The sequence below is a fragment of the Cnephaeus nilssonii genome, assembly GCF_951640355.1.
Source record: "Cnephaeus nilssonii genome assembly, chromosome: 19".
Classification (NCBI taxonomy): domain Eukaryota; kingdom Metazoa; phylum Chordata; class Mammalia; order Chiroptera; family Vespertilionidae; genus Cnephaeus; species Cnephaeus nilssonii.
Window position 1 is genome coordinate 15,440,694 of NC_137090.1, and position 20,239 is coordinate 15,460,932.

The 20,239-nt window shown below is 44.6% G+C and overlaps 2 protein-coding genes across 3 annotated transcripts; one reads left to right on the forward strand and one right to left on the reverse strand.

The window, feature by feature from the left end:
- Window positions 1-530: 530 nt before the first annotated feature.
- On the forward strand, window positions 531-12,495 carry BECN1 (beclin 1). Its single transcript, XM_079797199.1, has 12 exons — window positions 531-548; window positions 798-926; window positions 4,893-4,960; window positions 5,803-5,861; window positions 6,508-6,598; window positions 6,706-6,842; window positions 6,995-7,189; window positions 8,093-8,239; window positions 9,750-9,899; window positions 10,384-10,444; window positions 10,884-11,026; window positions 11,762-12,495. Exons 2-12 carry the CDS (start codon window positions 800-802, stop codon window positions 11,928-11,930), a joined length of 1,347 nt encoding a protein of 448 aa, XP_079653325.1. The 5' UTR covers window positions 531-548; window positions 798-799; the 3' UTR covers window positions 11,931-12,495.
- Window positions 12,496-12,691: 196 nt separating this feature from the next.
- Window positions 12,692-20,165, reverse strand: CNTD1 (cyclin N-terminal domain containing 1). 2 transcript variants are annotated; one of them, XM_079797200.1, is made up of 7 exons: window positions 19,888-20,165; window positions 16,899-16,974; window positions 16,470-16,638; window positions 15,366-15,528; window positions 14,595-14,739; window positions 13,879-13,975; window positions 12,692-13,313 (listed from the first exon to the last, which is right to left on the reverse strand). In XM_079797200.1, the coding sequence occupies exons 1-7, from the start codon at window positions 20,054-20,056 to the stop codon at window positions 13,143-13,145; spliced, it is 990 nt and encodes a 329-aa protein (XP_079653326.1). In that variant the 5' UTR covers window positions 20,057-20,165; the 3' UTR covers window positions 12,692-13,142. The 2 variants fall into 2 exon arrangements, with proteins under 2 accessions (XP_079653326.1, XP_079653327.1); XM_079797201.1 differs by having other exon boundaries at window positions 19,892-20,009.
- Window positions 20,166-20,239: the final 74 nt, after the last annotated feature.

The following is a 20,239-nucleotide window of genomic DNA, read 5'->3' on the forward strand; positions in this document are numbered from 1 at the left end:
GCTCCGGTTGTGGGCTCCAAACCCAGTGGGGGTCGGCAGGAGGCAGCCGTTGGATGATTCTCTCTCATCATTGATGTTTCCATCTTTCTCTCCATCTCCCTTCCTCTCTGAAATCAACAAAAAAATACTAAAATAAATAAATTAAAAAAAATAAAACTGATACTGCAGAAAGAACTAAAGTGGCTCCGCTCAGAAGGGACAAATCTAAAGAAAAGTCACTGAATTAGAGGATGGCAGAGACTCCTCCATCCTTCCACCCCCAGGCAACCTACGCTCACCCGCCGACGCCGGCCGCGTTTCCCAGCTCAGCCTCTAGGGGCCGCGGCCCGGCCCGAAGGCGGGTGGACCTGGACCGACCTACTGGCTCCTCCTGCAGCTGCCGCCGTCGTGGCGTCACATCCGGTCATGGCGGAAGTCCTCCCCCGGCCCACCGGGAAGTAGCTGAAGACGGGATGATGGCAGTTCTGGAGGCCTCCCTCCAGGGCAGCCCGGAGGCCGCAGTGCCCCCGCGGTAGACCGGAGCAGGGTGGCGGGCTCCGGATTCCGAGGTGCAGAGCGTCGAGGGCTGAGCCGCGACCTTAGAAGGCAGCCTGGGAGCCCTGACGGCGCCTGTTGCCTCCCCTCCCTGACTGGGCTGTAGACTGTTTTTGCCGGGGCTGCCCCGGAAGCAGGTCCACTTGCTGTCGAACGGTCCCTAGAGAGAACGGCGCGAGCGGGATTTCCCCCTTCAGTAGCCCCACCCCGGGGATTCCAGGGCGCCGATTCTCCCTAACATCGCCTCCTCTCCATCGCCGCAGGGATGGAGGGATCTAAGACGTCCAGCAGCACCATGCAGGTGAGCTTCGTGTGCCAGCGCTGCAGCCAGCCCCTAAAACTGGACACGAGCTTCAAGATCCTGGACCGTGTCACCATCCAGGAGCTCACAGGTCAGCGAGACCCTTGCAAAGAGGGCGGTCAAAGTCGTTGAAAGTGGGCAGCTTTGGAGATGTAGGTCTTAAGGTGTCTATCCGTGTAGTCTGCCGCAGACTCCCGTGTAAGCCTAGGAAAGTCACTTACTCTCTCTGGCTCCCTGTTTTCTTATCCGGAACATGAAGGACTTCTGACTCAGTGCGCCTCGGAGAGCTTTCTATAGCAAGGAAACATCCTTTGTTTTTTTACTCCTACTCTTTCAGAGTAAAGGAATATGTATATGTAATAATAAAGGGCACATTTTGAGGACTTACCGTGTACCAAGTGCATTACATGCATTACTTAGTTTTTAGTCCCTGCAACAACCCATAGGGATCATTTTACAAATGAGTTGAGGCTCAGAAAACTTAAGTGACTTACCCAGCGTTCAACAGCTAGTAAATGGAGGAACAGTTCTCATAGATCCAGGAAGTGAGATGTAGTTTTTAAAAGAGAAAACTGAATAAGCAGTTAAAGTAAGCTCAAGGAGCCAGGCCCGTGCGGCTCAGCGGTTGAGCGTGGAGAGGTCTTAGGGTTCGATTCCAGTCAGATGATGTCCCTCTCTCGTCAGTGTTTCTATCATTCTATCTTCCTCACTGTCTCTCTAAAAGTAAGTTTTAAAAAAACATTGAAAAATAAGCTCAAGGATCTGGAATCAGCCTGCTTGGATTTAAATCCTGGCTGTCATTTACTAGTTGGATGACTTTTTGCAAGTTACATCACCTCTCTAGGTCCTGGTTTCTTTATCAGTAAAACATAAAACAATCTCAAGGTTGTTTTAAGAATATATGACAAAGAACATAAATACTTAGGAATATGCTGGGCAAATAATACTCAGTAAATGTTAGCTAATGTTACTACCTGGTTTCTCTCTTTGAGGAGAATTAACTCTTTAATATATTTTAAACTTATTATTATGGAAAAATTTTAGATATATAGCCAAGAGAATAGCATAATGAACTCCCTTGTATCCATCATCCAGTTTCAACAACTAGCTACATTCTCTCATTCTTGAGTTCTCTGTATCTTCACTCACTTCCCATCCCCACTCACTTAATTTGTTTTTTTACTTAGTTAAAAACACCTACCTTCAACAATTATTAATGCATATTTAATAATGTTTCATTTAGCCCCATCTATTCTCCTCCCACCCCAAATTATTTTTATTTAAAAAAATTTTTTTTAAAATATATATTTATTGATTCCAGAGAGGAAGGGAGAGGGAGAGAGATAGAAACATCAATGATGAGAGAGAATCATTGACTGGCCACCTCCTGCACGCCCCCCCACTGGGGACTGAGCCCGAAACCCAGTCACGTGCCCCCGACCAGAATCGAACCCGGGACCCTTCAGTCTGCAGGCCGATGCTCTATCCACTGAGCCAAATCAGCCAGAGCCCAAATTATTTTTAACTTTTTTTTTTTTTTAATCCTCACTGGAGGATATATATATTAGAGGCCTGATGCACGAAATTCGTGCAAGAGCAGGCCTTCCTTCCCCCAGCTGCCGGCACCGGCTTCCCTCTAGCACCCGGGACCCGGGCTTCCCTCACAGCCCCAGCCCTGGTTTCATCCAGAAGGTTGTCTGGAAGAATGTCTGGTCTAATTAGCATATTATACTTTTATTATTATTATTATTATAGATATATACTAGAGGCCCGGTGCACGACATTCGTGCACTGGGGAGGGGGGTGTCCCTCAGCCCAGCCTGCACCCTCTCGCAGTCTGGGACCTCTCAGGGGATCCTACTGACTGCAGGCTTAGGCTCAGTCCTGAGTGCTGCCACAGAGGTGGGAGAGGCTCCCACCACCGCTGCTGCGCTCACCAGCTGTGAGCCCGGCTTCTGGCTGAGTGGCACTCCCCCTGTGGGAGTGCACTGACCATCAGCGGGCAGCTCCTGCATTGAGCGTCTGCCCCCTGGTGGTCAGTGCGCATCATAGTGACCGGTCATTCCTCTGTTCAGTTGATTTGCATATTAGAGTTTTATTATATAGGACTCAAGGCCTGGTGCACGAAATTCATGAACGGGTTGGGTCCCTAGGCCTGGCTGGTGATCAGGGCCAATCAGGTTCCCCGCTGCCTCCTTTCTTCCCCACCCACCCCCAGTTCCCTATTCAGGGGGAAAGAAAGGGGGAGGGACGTGGGAGGTTGGCCGCCAGCCACGAGGAGGGAGCTGGCCCTTGGCCCCGCTGGGAAAGGGGCCCCATCCACTGCCACCCAACCCCAGTTCCCCGTTCCAGCCCCGGGGTCCAGCCCCAAATCGGGCGATCGGGACCTGCCAGCCGGGGGGAGGGACCGGAGGGGTTGCCTGGCAGGCCCCATCAGCAGTGGGGGCTTGGAGGCAGCTCCTGCATTGAGTGTCTGCCCCCTGGTGGTCAGTGCACGTCATAGCAACCGGTCGTACCAGCCATTCTGTCGTAATGGTCACTTAGGCTTTTATGTCTATAGTTGTGTGTTTTTTTTTAGGGGAGGATATTTTCCCATTGTTTTTCAGAGAATGGAAGGGAGGGGAAAAGAGGGGAGAGAGAGAAAAACATCGATATGAGAGAGACACATCAATTGGTTGCCTCCTGCACACACCCCAACTGGGGCAGGGGATCAAGCCTGCAACCAAGTGCATGCCCTTGACCAACCCTTCAGTCTGTGGGCCGATGCACTAACCACTGAGCACTGGCCAGGGCCCAAGTTATTTTGAAGTAAATCCCAAACATAAATACAGTTAATATTTTGTAACTATTTTTGAAAGATAAGGCATCTTTAAAAACATAACCATGATATCACTAGTGGCCCAGTGCACGGATTCATGCACATTGGAAGGAAATTAATTAGAAGAAATATTTTAATAACGCTATTCGCCCTTTCTCTATAATAGAAGTGTCAACCAAATTCACCATCGACAATGACAGATCGAAACACACACCTGCTATTGGCGCCAGCAAGAGCTTTATATGTATCACGAGTCACCTTAGCCTTTTATAGATATAGAATAAACTTGCTTAATTAGACCTGCTTTCTGATGTAGCTAAACTTTTCCCAGCCCAGTGAAGCACACCAACTTCTCTTTCAGGTAATTGTCAGCAACACAGCAGTAAATATCAGCCAAAGCAGATTATTACTGTAGATCACGCAGGGAGAACAAAGGGTAAAAGATTTAGCTGCAGCAGTGTTTGACTATATTCTGTGCAGTGAGAAAACCACGGCAGCGCCAAGGACCGAGCCTTTTCAGTCAGGTCAAGTTTCTAAGCTTTCTAAATCTCTGTTTTCCAGTTAATAAAAAGAAAATAGGATTCCACCAAGTCTCCTATCTACCTACTCCAGGACTTCTGTGAGGGTAAAATGAGATGAGGCACGGGAAAACACTTCACAGACATTTGGTTAAAGTGTGAAATGTTTGCACTAGCTATGAAGAAACTGCAAGGAGGCTAGTCGTCACTAGGGAGAGGAAGCCAGGTGTTGCTACTTAACATCATTACCTGGACGGAGAGAAGGATACTTAGCATATTAGCCTTTTATATATATAGATTATACTGGAAAAAATTTAACAACTCCTTAATCTCATTTAATAGGGGTAAAGAAAGATTCTTCTTTGTGTAAATGGTACTTTAAGAAAAAGGTATAGGTGGGGGTGGTTATGAGTATAATTCCAATTCTTTTTCTATACTTTTTTGTTATCGTTGTTAATCCTCACCCAAGGATATTTTTTTCCCATTGATTTCCAGAGAGAGTGGAAGGCAGGGAGGGAGACAGAGAAACATCGGTGTGAGAGAGACACATCGATTGGTTGCCTCCTGGGACCGGGGATTGGACCTGCAACCCAGGTTCATGCCCTTGATGTGTGTGCTGATGCTCTAACCACTGAGCGTGCCAGCCAGGGCTTTTTTCTATACTTTTATACCCACTCCTTTGATAAGATTCTTTCTGACTCAATATTTTCCTTGCCCTTAGCTCCATTACTTGCCACAGCCCAGGTGAAATCAGGAGAGACCCAGGAGGAAGAGGGTAACTCAGGAGAGGTAGGAAACATTGGAATGCAAACCGGGTTTCTGCAGGGTACTTGGTGCTTCTAGAGCCCACAGACTTTTGGGATCTGTGGTTAACCAGACATTCTACATGATCAAGCCACTGTGGATCATTGTACTGAGGTTACAGGGTTACTGAAAGAGTCATCCATTTAAAAACATGGAGAGAGGTTCTTTATTTCATGCAGAATTATAAGCCATTATAGGTGAGAGATGGGATGACCTATATATCCAAGGTCATCTCAGGGCATACTGGTTTACATCTGTTGTCCTAGCTAATTATTAATATCCACTCCTCTCCATTCTCAAAAGTATCTTGGTTTCGGCAACAAATTATATGATTACCCTAGCAAGGGGGGATTGTCATTAAAGAACATGTCTTTTTTTTTTTCTTTTTGATAACCTGTCATTTTTAAACTGTGATCACTTCAGTGATCATTTTCATTGCCAAAGACAGATGTAAGTTTTTGATCACATATAAATTATATCAATGTATTTAAAACATATAAATTACCTACTTTTTTCTTTGCCATGCCAAACTTCATTGTAGTCTGATCTGGCTTTTTCCTTGTGCCATGATATTTAGGGCATCTCACCCTTATCCCTGACTAGTAAGTGTTGAGAAAATGCATATTTAATTATAATTGAATATAACATAGGGAATGTTATTCCCCATAAAAATATCAAATGGGACTTGGCATGTGTCTTAGTATTTAAGGATTGGCTAGGTAATACCCAGTTAAGTCTCTGGTTTATTGTCTTGTGGTTGTAGATCAAGGGTAAAGCCAAATAGTTCTAACTGCCAAAATTCTAATGTCCTCTTATTTCGTTCCCAGGAGCCATTTATTGAAACTCGTCAGGATGGTGTCTCTCGCAGATTCATCCCCCCAGCCAGGTGCCTACTACTCTTCAGCCCCCTGCTCCTTGCCAAAGACTAGTAGAATTTTAACTTAACCCACAGTTGAGACCTGGAGCCAGGTGATGGAGATGTAGCATCACCCAGCCTTTTGGCTCCTCCACAAACGATGTATTCCCTTATACTTGGCCCATCACCTTCCAATACTAATTGAGTTTTTCCTGTAGCCATTTACATGTGGAAAGAGACAATAGCTCCCATGATAAAGAAGTGAGAAAAGTCAATAATAAAAGAGATGGGCTCTTGAAAAGTTTAAGAATAGCTAATGTCCGATGTTAGATGTTCAGGTTCTTAGTTGTTGATGTATGTGAAGGTGGCTGTCGAGGGGAGTAATATTAAAAAATGGTCTTTCCAGATTCTCCTTCCTTTTCTATTATAGACACACACATGCATCAGTTTTTGATGCCCCCTCTCCCTCCTTAGTCTGTCCAGGCCAACCTTCGTGCTGAGTGCCCCTGTGGAAGACCAGCATGGCCTTCCCTTGGGAGAGAGGTACCCTTGGGAGGTCAGTCGGGCTAGGAGGCCCCTCAGCTGATGCTTGAGAGTCTCTGCCACTGGCACCACAGTAGGTGGAGGAGGCCTCTCTGCTCCCTCATGTGGCCCATGGGCGGGGGGCTGTCTGCAGGATGATGTCTACAGAAAGTGCCAACAGCTTCACTCTGATTGGGGAGGCATCTGATGGCGGAACCATGGAGAACCTCAGCCGAAGACTGAAGGCAAGTTGGCCTCATTCCAGCATCAAGCAGTGGGCGTGGCTGGTAGAGGGGGTTGTATGGGCAGGTAGCATGGGGCAGGCCCTACCCTGACTCTCCCATACTTCCAGGTCACTGGGGACCTTTTTGACATCATGTCAGGCCAGACAGATGTGGATCACCCACTGTGTGAGGAATGCACAGATACTCTTTTAGACCAGCTGGACACTCAGCTCAACGTCACTGAAAATGAGTGTCAGAACTACAAGTGAGTGCCTCCAGAGCCAGGGCCTGGAAACTGACATCTGGGTCTTAGAGCCTCACTGCTCTGAGACTGCCTGGTTCTTACCCAAGAGCTATGCTCAGCTCAGGTAAACAGAATAACAGGTTCCTTCTGCAAGCATACTCTGTCCTTGGCAGGCGCTGTTTGGAGATCTTAGAGCAAATGAATGAGGATGACAGTGAACAGCTACAGATGGAGCTAAAGGAGCTGGCATTAGAGGAGGAGAGGCTGATTCAGGAGCTGGAAGATGTGGAAAAGAACCGTAAATTAGTAGCAGAAAATCTCGAAAAGGTCCAGGCTGAAGCTGAGAGACTGGATCAGGAGGAGGCTCAGTAAGTGATCACCCTATTCTTCTAATTTCCTGCCCTGAAAGCTCCAGGAAGGGAAATGGCTTCCAGCTGAATGTGTCTGATTAGTTTATAAGCTGCATTCAGCTGTCATTCTGCAGCATGGCTGCTCTGGATCCTGCATATTGTTCCCAGGCCCTGTTTCTAGAGATTTGTTTGAAGAGTTATGTACGAAGGGTCAGCATGACTAAGTAAAAAAGCATGTTGATTAAATAGAGAGTGGAGAGCCAGGGCTGTAGTCACAGCTCTGTGCTGTAGGGAACGGGGCTCATTTGCGTAAGTCAGCCTCTGCACCCGGCATCCTGCTCTGGAGAGATGAGCATATTGGCCCACATTCATTCCTTCTCAGCTCAAAAATTTCATTGGTGCTCTCGACCTGAGAGAACCCTCTGTCTATTGGAGGAGACATAGTGTCCACATTAACTGAAATAGGGGAAGTGAAGGACAGAACAAAAAGTTAATTTTTCACAGAGCAGTGTAACAAGTTTCATTGGAAATGGTGTTTACTGTTTAAAGGACAACAAGAATGTAGAGGTGAAGTTATAGGAGTTCAGTTATGGCCAAGCCATGAAGAAACCAGTCTTGACACATTTCACCTTGATTCTGGAAAAGATCAGACATCCAAAAGGTGTTAGGAAAAAAAAAAAAGGTGTTAGGCCTGGTTTGGAAGAGTCCTTTCTTCCTCCCCTTTTTGCATATGGGCAGCTGGAATTTGAGACATTCCTGTCCCTCCCAGGCAAAACAACTGGGGCAAGTATGTTTCTTTGAGTGGGATCTGTGACAAATCTAAATGATGCTGTAACTAGATGTAACCATGATCACAAAAAGATAACAGAAATTTTAGCCCCTAAACTAACAGCCTTCAATGGCCACTTTGGCTGCTCACAGGTATCAGAGGGAATACAGTGAGTTTAAACGACAACAGCTGGAACTGGATGATGAGCTGAAGAGTGTAGAAAACCAGATGCGTTATGCCCAGATGCAGCTGGACAAGCTGAAGAAAACCAACGTCTTTAATGCAACCTTCCACATTTGGTAATGAGGGCTGGAGGGTGAGGAGTGTCTGGAAAGCACTACATATCTGGACCTTGGCTGTTGACCACTAAGCCAGGGTGCCCACCTCCCACAAAATAGGGCTGTATATCATTTTCATCCCGTCTAGGTTTTTTTCCATTCCTTGTGATGGGGTAGGCACGATCAGGCGATTGGAATTCTAGAGCTTGGTGCCATCCACTCTTCTAAGGAAAGGGACAGATCTGAGCCCTCCAGCCACATTAAATTCTGGTCCTCTGCCTGGAGCTGATTTCTTACCTGTAGGGTCATTCATATATTAATTTACTTGATGTTTTATCCATTTAACTAGTATCTATTGAGCATCTACTGTGTGGTAGGCACTATTTTAAGCACTAGGATGCAACAGCAAACAATATGCATTCTACCTTCTAGTTGTTTATAACCTAGTGGAAGAGATGAATAAGTAATAGGCACTTATAATACAGATTGATAATGGTTAACCTAGGGTGCTGTGGGAACACATAAGGACACTTTACCCGAAGTGAGCAGGCCACATGGAAAGTTTCCCTCAGAGGAGGTTGATGTTTAAGCTGAGATGTGAATAGAAGTCTGCAGGGGAGGGGGTTGTTCCTGTCAGAGAGAACATCATGTGCAAAGAAACAGGAAAGTGGGAGTGGTGAATTCAGAAAACTGAAAGGAGCTTATTGTGACTAGAGTGTAAAGGGGAGAATGACAGGATATGAAACTGGAGAGTTACCAGTTCCTAAAGTACCTTGTAGGTATCATGAAGGGATTTGGACTTTATCCAAAAGGCAGTGGTAGCCCAGCTGGTGTAGCTCAGTGGTTGAGCATCAACCTATGAACCAGGAGGTCATGGTTCGATTCCCGGTCAGGGCACATGCCCTGGGTTGCGGGCTTGACCCCCAGTGTGAGGCGTGCAGGAGGCAGCCGATCAGTAATTCTCTCTCATCATGGATGTTTCTGTCTGTATCTCCCTCTCCCTTCCTCTCTGAAATCAATAAAATATATATATATTTTTAAAAAAGGCAGTGGGAGCCATTGAAGCATTTGAGGCAGGGAAGTGACATAATTACATTTCCATTTGTGATTACTTTACCTGCAATGTGAGAAATGACTTGAGGGAAGAGGGTACTATTTTTGGCAAGGAAACTTGTTAGTAGGAATCTAAATAGAAAAAGAAAGTAATGGCATTGAGTTTGGAGAGAAGTGGACAGATTGAAGAGATTTAGGAAGTAAAATCAACAGAGTTTGATGCTTTCTTGAAGGGAGAGAGCTGAGAGAGCGTTCAAGGATAATGCCCTAATTTCTGCTTTGGCATCTGAGCAGCAGGTGGAAAGATGACTCACATTTTAGACATGTATTTAAAGTACCAAGAAGAGCTTGGCTATATGAATCTGAAGATAGAAGGGAGATTTATGTTAGGTTTTAGGTAAGAGCAGGAAGTCTTAGAAGTTGCTAAGATTTAAGTTCTCTCCGGTATTTTTCCCTGTCCTTTTGCCTTCTTCTATAGGCATAGTGGACAGTTTGGCACAATTAATAACTTCAGGCTGGGTCGCTTGCCCAGTGTTCCTGTGGAATGGAATGAGATTAATGCTGCTTGGGGCCAGACAGTGTTGCTGCTCCATGCCCTGGCCAATAAGATGGGTCTAAAATTTCAGAGGTAAGATATGTAGCCCTTTCTTGGGGTACGGTATGTCTTTGATATTTGTATCTCCATACTGGTACTGCTGTCCGCTATGGCAGGAACCCGTACTCCCAGTAGCCTGGGAGTTTTCTGTCTGTTTCTGGTTTTCCGCTCACCATAGGGATCTTTCTATTGATCAGGCAGTCCTCAAGGTGCAGTGGTCCCCAGCCCACCAGTATCTCCAGAACTTTAGTGTTCCTCAAGCTATTTTCAGTTTTTGTTTTTAAATCTAAACCAAAACATACGTTCATCCACAAAGCCCCCCCCCCACCCCCAGACGATTATATATGTACTTTGTCCAGTAAGCAAAATCTTAAACATGGAGCCTATAGGGAGGTGAGGGAGAGGGTGGAAATAATAAAACAGGTAGGATGAAGTCTGAAAATCATTGGATTCTAACATCCCAATAATCACTTTTGGAGGAGCCCCATATCCATCTCTGTATGCATCTCCTTTTTAGGTATCGACTTGTTCCCTATGGAAACCATTCATACCTGGAGTCTCTGACAGACAAATCTAAGGTACTCTGGGAAGCTCCATTTTCACTGGAATACAGAATTTTTATACCTCCTAAAGAAAACAAAAGTTTATTCTTGATAATGACATTATTCAGTTTCCTTCCTAGACATATATCTCATGAAGAGCCAATGTCTTGTCCAGTTCAGGATTAGCTCTTTGAGGCCTAGAGAGAAAATGAGGGTTTTTTTACAGTCTGTTGGGAAGGGATATGGGCAGATCCAGGAGAATGTGTGCTTTAGTGTGGGGAAGGAATCACTGTGAGGTAGCTGTTTAATACATTTCCATTGATGATAAAAAAGTTTTAGGTGCATTGTTATTTTCCCAGGGTTACTGTTTTCAGGGGAACACAGAACATGACTTGAGAGATTGGTAGGATTGGGAACAATCTCTGATAGCCTGTCCTGGTGCCACACCCATAGCCAGTTCTCTCTTCTTGGGCAGGAGCTGCCGTTATACTGTTCTGGGGGGTTGCGGTTTTTCTGGGACAACAAGTTTGATCATGCAATGGTGGCTTTCCTGGACTGTGTGCAGCAGTTCAAAGAAGAGGTTGAGAAAGGCGAGACACGATTTTGTCTTCCTTACAGGTCAGTATCCCCCAATGCTGAGTGAATCTAGAGTAGGACCAAATTGAGCAGAATTGAAGAGACAGTAAGAATGGAAGCAAAACATAGTATGAATGGTGGGAAAGCAGAAATGGTACAAAATCACATGACACTGATGGGCAAAGAGTGATCTAACGCTGCAAGTAGGACAGAATGTGACCACCTGACTCCTGGAGAAAAAGAATGCTGTCTTAGGTAGTTTGGGGGATTTTCTTGCTATGGAGCTCATGCCAAGTCTCCAGTTTCAGGAGTGTTTTTCCTTAAGGCCCTGGAAATACTCGGGAATGCTCCCTTTGGTCAAATTGTGTAGGAGCCCGGTGATGGATAGAGACCTTAGTTCAAGAGAGTAAAGCTGAGCTGCTTCTGTCACCCCAAAACAAAGCGTTTCTTTTCTTCTGCTCCCTTCCCTCCCATGAGTTCAGGGATGCCTAGGAAAACAGTGAGGAGTACTGTAACCCTCACTTTCCCTCCACTCCAGGCTTGTCATCTGTTTGGGTGTGTGTCCTGTCCCTGTACTCCAAATGACAATGAGGCTCTTGTGACAGCCTTCTTGACTTTTGGCTTTCAAGTAAATCCAAAATACACTACCGTTTCTTGCCAAGTTCTTTAATAGATAAAATGACGTGAATGGTCCCATGATTAAGTCCCTGCCCATTTGCCTGAACTGACTTAAATCAGATCTCGGTTACTAATGAGCTCTGCTGTGTCCATCTGCAGGATGGATGTGGAAAAAGGCAAGATTGAAGACACAGGAGGCAGCGGCGGCTCCTATTCCATCAAAACCCAGTTTAACTCTGAGGAACAGTGGACAAAAGCTCTCAAGTTCATGCTGACGAATCTTAAGTGGGGTCTTGCTTGGGTGTCCTCACAGTTTTATAATAAATGACTTTGTTTTCCTTAGCGGGATGTTTGCCTTAAAGGCTTTAAATTTTGTTTTGTTTGAAAAGTTTTAAATTAAGTTTGGGTACTATTAAACACATGTTTACAATACCAAAAAAAGAAAAAATCTACAAAAGCCACTTTATTGTAAAATATCACATGGCAAATAGTTCCCAGAGCTACACATGCCATGTATAGCTACCAGCCTTGTTATAGTTTTGACTCTTAACCCCAAGCCTTCCTTCCCCTCTCTCCCCTTAAAACAACTAATTTAAATTTGCTTCTGTTTTTGTTTGTAACTGAGTTGAATTGAGATCGATGTGTTTTCACTGTAATTTATCTCTCTCAACTTCCTGCACTTAACAATATTAAATAGAAACTTTTGTCTCCACTGAGACGATGAGATGTATGAGACGCACAGTTTTGGATAATGTGAGAAAATGACATATAAGCTTTGGTCACCGTGTGATGTGATCAGAAGCTTGAAATTTAACACTTCTCACTTGGTTCTAGTACTGAATGCCTGTCTGCTCTGTGTTAGAGATATGAAATGGTGTTTGATACTCCTAGAGACATTATGGAGAGAATTATTTGTAATAAAAGATTTGCTGCAGTCTGATAACTGCCCATGTTACACTGTTCGATTTTTCTTTAAAATAGAGTTAGTTTGTATTCTGGGAGAATTTGAGTTCAAGTGCAGATATGTGGAAATTCTGTAGAAACATGTCTAGAGATGGGTTAGTATTACTTTTTAAGAAGACTAGTGAAAATAGCTATAAAGAAAACCTTATTTTTTTAGATCTTAACAGAACAGATGTTTAACTTGAAGGAGAAATACAGGCTGCCTTCGTGCTCAGTCAAGGTCACGCAGATGGTCTCAGTTTTTGAGCCCTTGGTAAATACTAATCTCCATGTCTGATATTCTCTCAATGAAAGGAACAATTAAAAGAAAAGCCATAAATATCTTGTTAAACAAAAATGAACCAACTTCACTAATATTCTGTCTCTCTTAACTTCTTACATTTTCATTCTGATATGGCAAAAAGGACATGCTTGTCCACCTTAACTCTTTCTCTGATGCAGGAAAATAAGCATCAAGTTGGAATACAAAACAGTTCAAAAGATACTTGAAACGTTTGTAGCCTGAGTATAAAGTAAACAAAGGGAGGGGTGAGTGCAGTGACGGAAGGCGGTTTCTATTTGGCGGATTCTGTCTGCTTCATGTGTTGGAGGAAGCAGCAGCCCTCAGAGCTCTGGCTGCCGGGTGGGGAGGAATAGGCTGCTGCCGCCCCGGAGTGTTGGCTCCCACGCTGTGCATCAGGATTGCATAAGAGAATGCAGCAATGCTCTCCAAGGCAATACCCGTGATGCTCTGCAAGTGCCCCACAACCTTCAGAAATAGAGACAGATTTTTTATTACTAAATCATCTCAACATGTTTTAGTACACAAATTGCTTGGGCTGGTCTCTCAAGCCAAATATAAATTTTTTTTTGTTTCTCTGTATTTACAGAGAAGATTAAATCCAGACCCCAGTGTTTGCCAATAGCCAAATTACATTAGGATACATTTGCCCTGATGGTGTTAATGTGGAAAGTTTCTACTAGACATTTCACTGGGCTGGAGATACGTTTTGTGAAAGGTGAGAGGGATATTTGGGCCTTGTCATTTGCTCTGTTTGGGAGGATATATTTATTAGACTTTAACATGATAACAGATTATCATCATAAAGAGAACAAGCTGAACTTGGACCTCCATTTCTAATTTCATAAGAGGAAAACTAGAGGACACTTTTCAGTCCTAACCTAGTTTTTCCTCTCCCAAATCCTGCTCATTCATCTTAACCCTGGGTCTTGAAATTTACCTTTTATAGTCTTCTGTTTTCCTTTAACTAAATGGGAGCATGCTTTCTATTAAATGAATTCTGACCATGCTGGTCCTGCTCAGTGATGCATACCTGGCTCCAACACACATGGTTTTGGATGAATGCACTTGCTGCAATGATTCCTACTGCCAATAGCATGAAGTCTTCCTTCACTGAAACAAACTTTTCCCTGAGTGATTAAAACCATTATTAATTTTGGAGCTGAAATTTGATCTTCCAAATCTTAGGGTCATGGAACTTCAATTGTTGATGTTGATCATCGTGGATTTTTTAGACATGGAAGGAAATGGTCAACAAATAGTTAATTGACCTTCTCCCAGCCTCCCCCAAATCAACTGGGATTTAAACATGAGCCTCCTGTCTGGTTTATAGGCCTTTTGTTGTTCCATCTGTCTCCCTAACAAATGTAATTGTGAGGCTTTTTACTATTCTGACTTTACAGTAATCAAACACTTTTGTCCAAGTTGCAACCTTGTGACTGGCTTTTATTCCCCAAGTGACTATAAAAGCAGTCAGGTAATCTCAAATTATAAACAGCTATAAAGAAAGAACTAGGAAATAATTACTTGAAGTCATTTAAATTTAAAAGTGAAAACATTTAGGGTTTTGCTGATTGGGCTCAGTCATCTGCATCCAGACAACATACCGGACGTTAATTTGAACCAGATAACCTGTGCAGGTTATCTGTGGATTGGATGCCTCGCTAGGTAAATTCCATTCCCCAAGTTCTCATGCTACATTCTGGACTCTGTTTCTGGAAGGAGCCTATGCTAAAGGGGTTGCCTTACCCTTGTAGCTGACTGGGCGTGGAGTTCTCAATTGAAGCCCTCAGCAGGCTCTCATATATGGGTTCATGCAGAAGATAAACTAGGTCGAGCAGGGTTAGGCAGGTTGCATGCAGCTGCGTGGCTGGGACCAAACAGCCATTGTATCCTAGATGGAGTATGGGCATGGTAAAGGGCATTATTCGGGTCTTTTCTGATCATAATCACGGTTGTTATGCAACGTAAAACTGTTGAGCTGCTAATGTGCTTCCTGGTTGTTTTGCTTTACTGTAAGAAACCTCTTCACATGCGTGGGGAGGGGTTTGGGATGGGAATGGGGGGATGAGGACAAATATGTGATACCTTAATCAATAAATAAATTTAAAAAAAATAAAAAATAAAAGCAACTGCAGAATCATAAAAAAAAAGAAAAGAAAAGAAACCTCTTCAGCTGGAGGTCAATTTTAAAGGACAACGGGAAAGGTAGAGAAATCTCCATATACAATTCGAGTATATTTGTTTGTTCCCCTCTTATCTCATGCCTCTCTATAAAATCAACTCTTTGGTCCTGCAGTAAGAGAGTACCTCATGAGTCCAAACAGAAGCCAGGTGCTGAGACCTAAGTTTCTTTTCCTGACAAGAACCAGAGAGAGCACTTCCCTCCATCAGCCCAGGCTTCCTGCTGTTCCTCATTGGTGGGTTCTGCCCACTGCTCCCAAACCCTTGGGTACATCATTCTTATTGCCTTCTATGGAAGGCTCCAATGCACAGTCCCTGGCACACTTAATAAATTACCTAGAACCTCCAGGAGCATCTCCACATATGCCAGGGGAGTAGGCAGGTTGATTTGGAAGTTCAGGGACTTCAAAATATCAAGCTCTGACTCCAGCAGTTCTTCTTTAGTGTGTAGATATCCTAGAGCCTGGAGGAAATTCAGGACTGTAATGTTGCTGATTATCTGGGCAAGGAAAAACGGTGAGGGAGAGGAAAGGCTGTCAGAATAAAGGTCATACATCTTGGCATAGTGTACAAAGCCCTTCACAATCCAGCCCATGCCTTCATCTTGCCTTTTCCCTTGGTATTCCCTATTACACTCAATGCTTGTCATATAGAACTTGCAGCTCTCAAACCCACCAAGCTCCCCAAGCCTCTACAATGCTGTTTCCTGTATCTGGACCTCCTTTCCTCCCCCTTCTCTCTTCCTGCTTTTCTTAACTCCTCTCCCTCTTCCCTTAGGATCCACCCGTCTTCCACAACCCCTCCCCTTTCAAGAAGTCATTTTCTCTAAATACACTTCCTTCACTCTCCAAGGCTAACGAGGTACATTCATAGCCCTCTGTATTGACACTAATCAGAACACATTATTTGCTTGTGTGTCTTCTCTCATTGGATAAGTTCCTTCAGAGCACAGACAATATTTTTACTGTTGCAGCCATGGCACCTAGTGCAGCATCTGGCCATAGAAGACAATAAATATTTGTTGAATGAATGATACTTTGTTATATACACATTGGGTAGTAATGTGGGGAAAAATTTTATCCTTTTTAAACATAATAGTTTACCTTTAATGCTGATATGTTGGCAATTCAGACATTTTATGCAAACTGTCCTTGAGTCCAAGGGGAAAAAAGGTGACCTGTATGAACAATGGCCTCTGTCCAGCAATTATACTTTGGGAACAGAACTTCAGGCTATTTAATAACTCCCTCTATGTGACTGTGTGTGTGTGACTGTGTGTGTGTGTGTGTGTGTGTGGTATGCTTAGGAAGCATAATCACATTCTGGAATTTCCACATGAGTAGTATCACCTAGCCTAGGAGTAGGTTTCTCACAGTCACCTTTGAATGAGCCGGTTTCTTTCTAACACTCAGGTGCCCATGAGCAACCCCAGCTCCTTACTTTGTAGTGGAAAGAAAGTTTGCTTGCCAGCTGAACACATGACACAAGACGCAGGATAAATTTGTTGAAAAGCTGCTCTTTCAGAGCCCTCCAGTTCTGAGGCATTGTCTTATCCCTTAGCTGGATTGTGGCTTGCCTGCAGATATTCTCTGCCTGCTTAACCATAAACCTAAAAAGAAAGGAAGGGGAGAGTAAATAATCCACACTCAAACTGAAGGGTGTTTCTGCTTCAAATTGTGCTACATCTTATCCACGCCAATACCAATCGCTGGCTAAGAAATTTGCATTTGCACTAGAAGGTGCAAAACCAGGTCTCATGGCAAGGGGAAACTAGTACTATTTTGGGTGTGCATTTTTTTCTTAAAAGATTTGTATATATTAGTCATTCTGAGAGGTACCACTACAAAGGCCTTATGCTCAGGGCTTTACCTTTCTAGGATTTCTACAGCCTGGTAGCTCACAGATTTCTCCAGACACCATTGTTCAGACAGGAGAAAAACAAACTCTGCCAAAACAGAAAAGAAGAGCCTAATTCACAAGGTGCAACCAAAACCACTCTGTGAACTCTTGGCGTTGTGTAAAAGCCATGATGGGGCCAAGGGAAGGGGGTCGGGAGGTGAGAAAGATGAGACTGAAACAACCCAAGCTGAGATTAGTTCCTTTTGCTGCCAATAGGCAGATCAGAGGCATGAAAAGGAGGCTGACTGAGTGCCAAAGACAAGGGCTTACCAAGCCCCCTCAGTGACCCTGGAGCCTTCCTGTGGGTCTCAGCTGATAAAAGGCTTAGCCAGCTACACGCAATCATACCAGCTGGTCTAATTGGCCTCTACGCCATGCTGGGAACCCCCAGCTTCAAGGGTGATTCTTGGATGGATACAAATCCTAACCCTTATATTCTGTTTGCAGTGGAATGTTGACAGGAACAGAAAGGTCCCTCCTGGAGCTACAATATTCTTTATAATACTGTTTGTTTAGTAACCACCCTCTGGAGAACTCCCATTGCTTTACAAACACGTTTCACCTTACAGCTGGACACCATCGCTCCACCACCAGTTTGTTGGGTAAATCTGTGGTGGCTGAGCCTCTCCCAGGAGCAAGTTTGTTAAGGTGGAGTGGCTTGTTTTGAAGAAACATCCTCCAAATCAGGGAACAGAGCCCAATTTGGGAGGTGGGGGAGTCACTGGGAAGGTGGGAAGGGCAAGATACCTTGGCAAGATTTAAGGCTGCCTGTTTCTCTTTGAAAGAACCGCCCCAGATAGAATTTTATTTAGTTTGCAATATCATTAGAGGGCGGAAACAAGGGTAAATGTTAGTTCTCAATAAAGAAAGCTGCAGAACTGGGAACTTTTGGCACTGATCGGTAAAGAAGTACCTACAATCACATTACCATATGTCTTCAGAGAAAATTTGACTTTCTTAGGGGAAAAGAAACCTATAAAAGTCAAGGTAGCACAAGATAATTTAACAAACTACTCAACACACGACAGGCATAGGTGTATGTACAAAACCTTATCATTACAGAGACTAACGCTCTGCTACCAGTGTCCAATGAAGGAATTAGTTTCAGCAATTAAGCAAAATACTCTAGAATAATTGTGTGTTATTAGCCGGTCCTATTATTTAATGGAGTTGAGGTTTTTCGTGTGTGTGTGTGTGTGTGTGTGTGTGTGTGTGTGTGTGTGTGTAGTTGTTTGGTTTTGGTCTGAGTTATCTGGGCAATTGTTTCTATTTTCCATTTTAATTTGCCAAGAAAACTGAGCTTGGGTTAGGTGGAATGGATGAGGGTTACACCCCGCCCTTGCTGCTGGCTCCACCTCCTGCACTTACAAACATACTCAGATCAACTATTAACTGAAAAACCCTCCCCTTCTATTCTCTTAAGCAAGGGCTTTATCTAATTTCTTGAAAGCCTGGTTTACGCCTGCTGCTTCCACCTCGTCATTCACTTCCTAAGTTCTGCCATTTGGCTTCTACTTTTCCCAACTTGCTGAAATGGTGGCGTCCGAGGCCAGCAAATATGTCCAAGTTGTCAAGCATCGTGGCCCTTTTGCCACCCTCATTCCTGTTGTTCACATCCGTGAGGCATCTGAAACTGTTGTCATCCTTCTGGAATCTCTCTTGCTCCCAAGGATCTCTTGGTTCTGTCCCTATCTTCCAAACCACTCCTTTCACTTCCTTCATGACTTTGCTTCAGACTCCAGTTTCCTGAACACAAAATGTTTCCCAAGGAGCTGTCCTCGACCTTCTCTTTTCTCCCTCTCGTAGCTCATCCTCTGCCTCTGCAGTCTCATTATGGTGACAACTCCCAAACCTTTAGCTCCGGTTCTGACTTCTCTTACTTTTTAAACTGCCTGCTAGAAACCTTTCTACAAGCACCTCAAACTCAGTAGGTTCAAAACCAAAGTCATTATCCTTCACAAACAAAAGTCACTCTTCCTCCCGTTTTGTTGTGTTGTTTCGTGCATGTGTGTGTTTCCCTTAATGGCGCCCCTACATTCCCAGTCTCCTGGGTTCAACTCTGTGGCACAGTCATCCTTGCCTTCTTCACTTCTCAAGTTCATCCATTGTGGAACCCTGTATTTTACCTCTGAAATGTTTTTAATTCACCCTTCCTTGTCACTCCCTTGGCCCTGTCACCTAAACTACGAGCACTGACTACTCCAATCCATCTTTCCCATCACAGCCAAGATATTTTTTTCTAAGGCCAAGGTTCCCGTCACATCACACCCAATATTAAAACACCTCCCATGCCTTCCTGCTTTCCTACCAAGCCAGGTATAAACTCCTCGCCTTGGTGCTCAAAGTCCCCCATGGAATGTCTCCAAACTTCCTTTCTGGTCTTGATTTCAACTACTTTTCCACATGCTCCGGCCAACCTGGACTACGCTGTGCTCGCACTTATCCTGAGCGTCCCTGTTTCCATGGCTTTACTCAGACGACCCCTTTACTATCTTTCCCAATGGAATGTCCCCTTTCCTTCAAGGCCTACCTCCAATGCCATGGTGCCCGAGGACTCCTTTCATCCTTCCTACCCCCATCTCGCCCCCTCACTCATTTCAGTCCCCCTAGAAGCTTGTTTTTTTATCTAGTATGTCACTTATTTAACCATACTTGTACCTAAGCATTTGCAGATTTGTCCTAATATTCTCCAAGGATTACATTCATGGTTTGAAAGCAGGGACTATATTTCATCTCTCTATCCCAGGCAGCAGGGATAATAAATGTACATTTGGACATCAAGGGTAGGGTGCTGGTGTGTCTTATTCATCGCTATATCCCCAGCACCTGGCATACAGCAACTTCTTTGAATTAATAAACCACACTGAATCTCAAAATTGGTGCCTCAAAGACAGATGCCCCTGTCCCCCCCCCCCTTCCCCCCGCCCCCAAAGCCAGCTCCCCGGCCCTGCGTCCACACCCACGATTCGGGTCTCCCTGAAGCTGCCCATCCAGCCCGCAGACTCCTGCACTGCTTGCTCATTCTGCTGGGCCAAGTGGAGCAGAGCGTCTTCGATGGTCTCTGTGGCAACAGCTCCAAACTGAAACTCGCTAACAGGGGCCAGTCTTGGCCTCACGCGTCCGTCCATTTTCAGAAGCCTTTGTGGACACCCGGACGGCTCGCTGGACCCATAAACCGATCTCCTTAGCTTCACTCCAGAGCCTTCCGCCACACTGGGTTCGTTCTCCTCTTCTGTGTGCTTGTCCTCGCCGCAAGTCCGAGGAAAACTCAGTTCCCACCACAGCCTCGAGCCCGCCACAGCCTTTTCCCG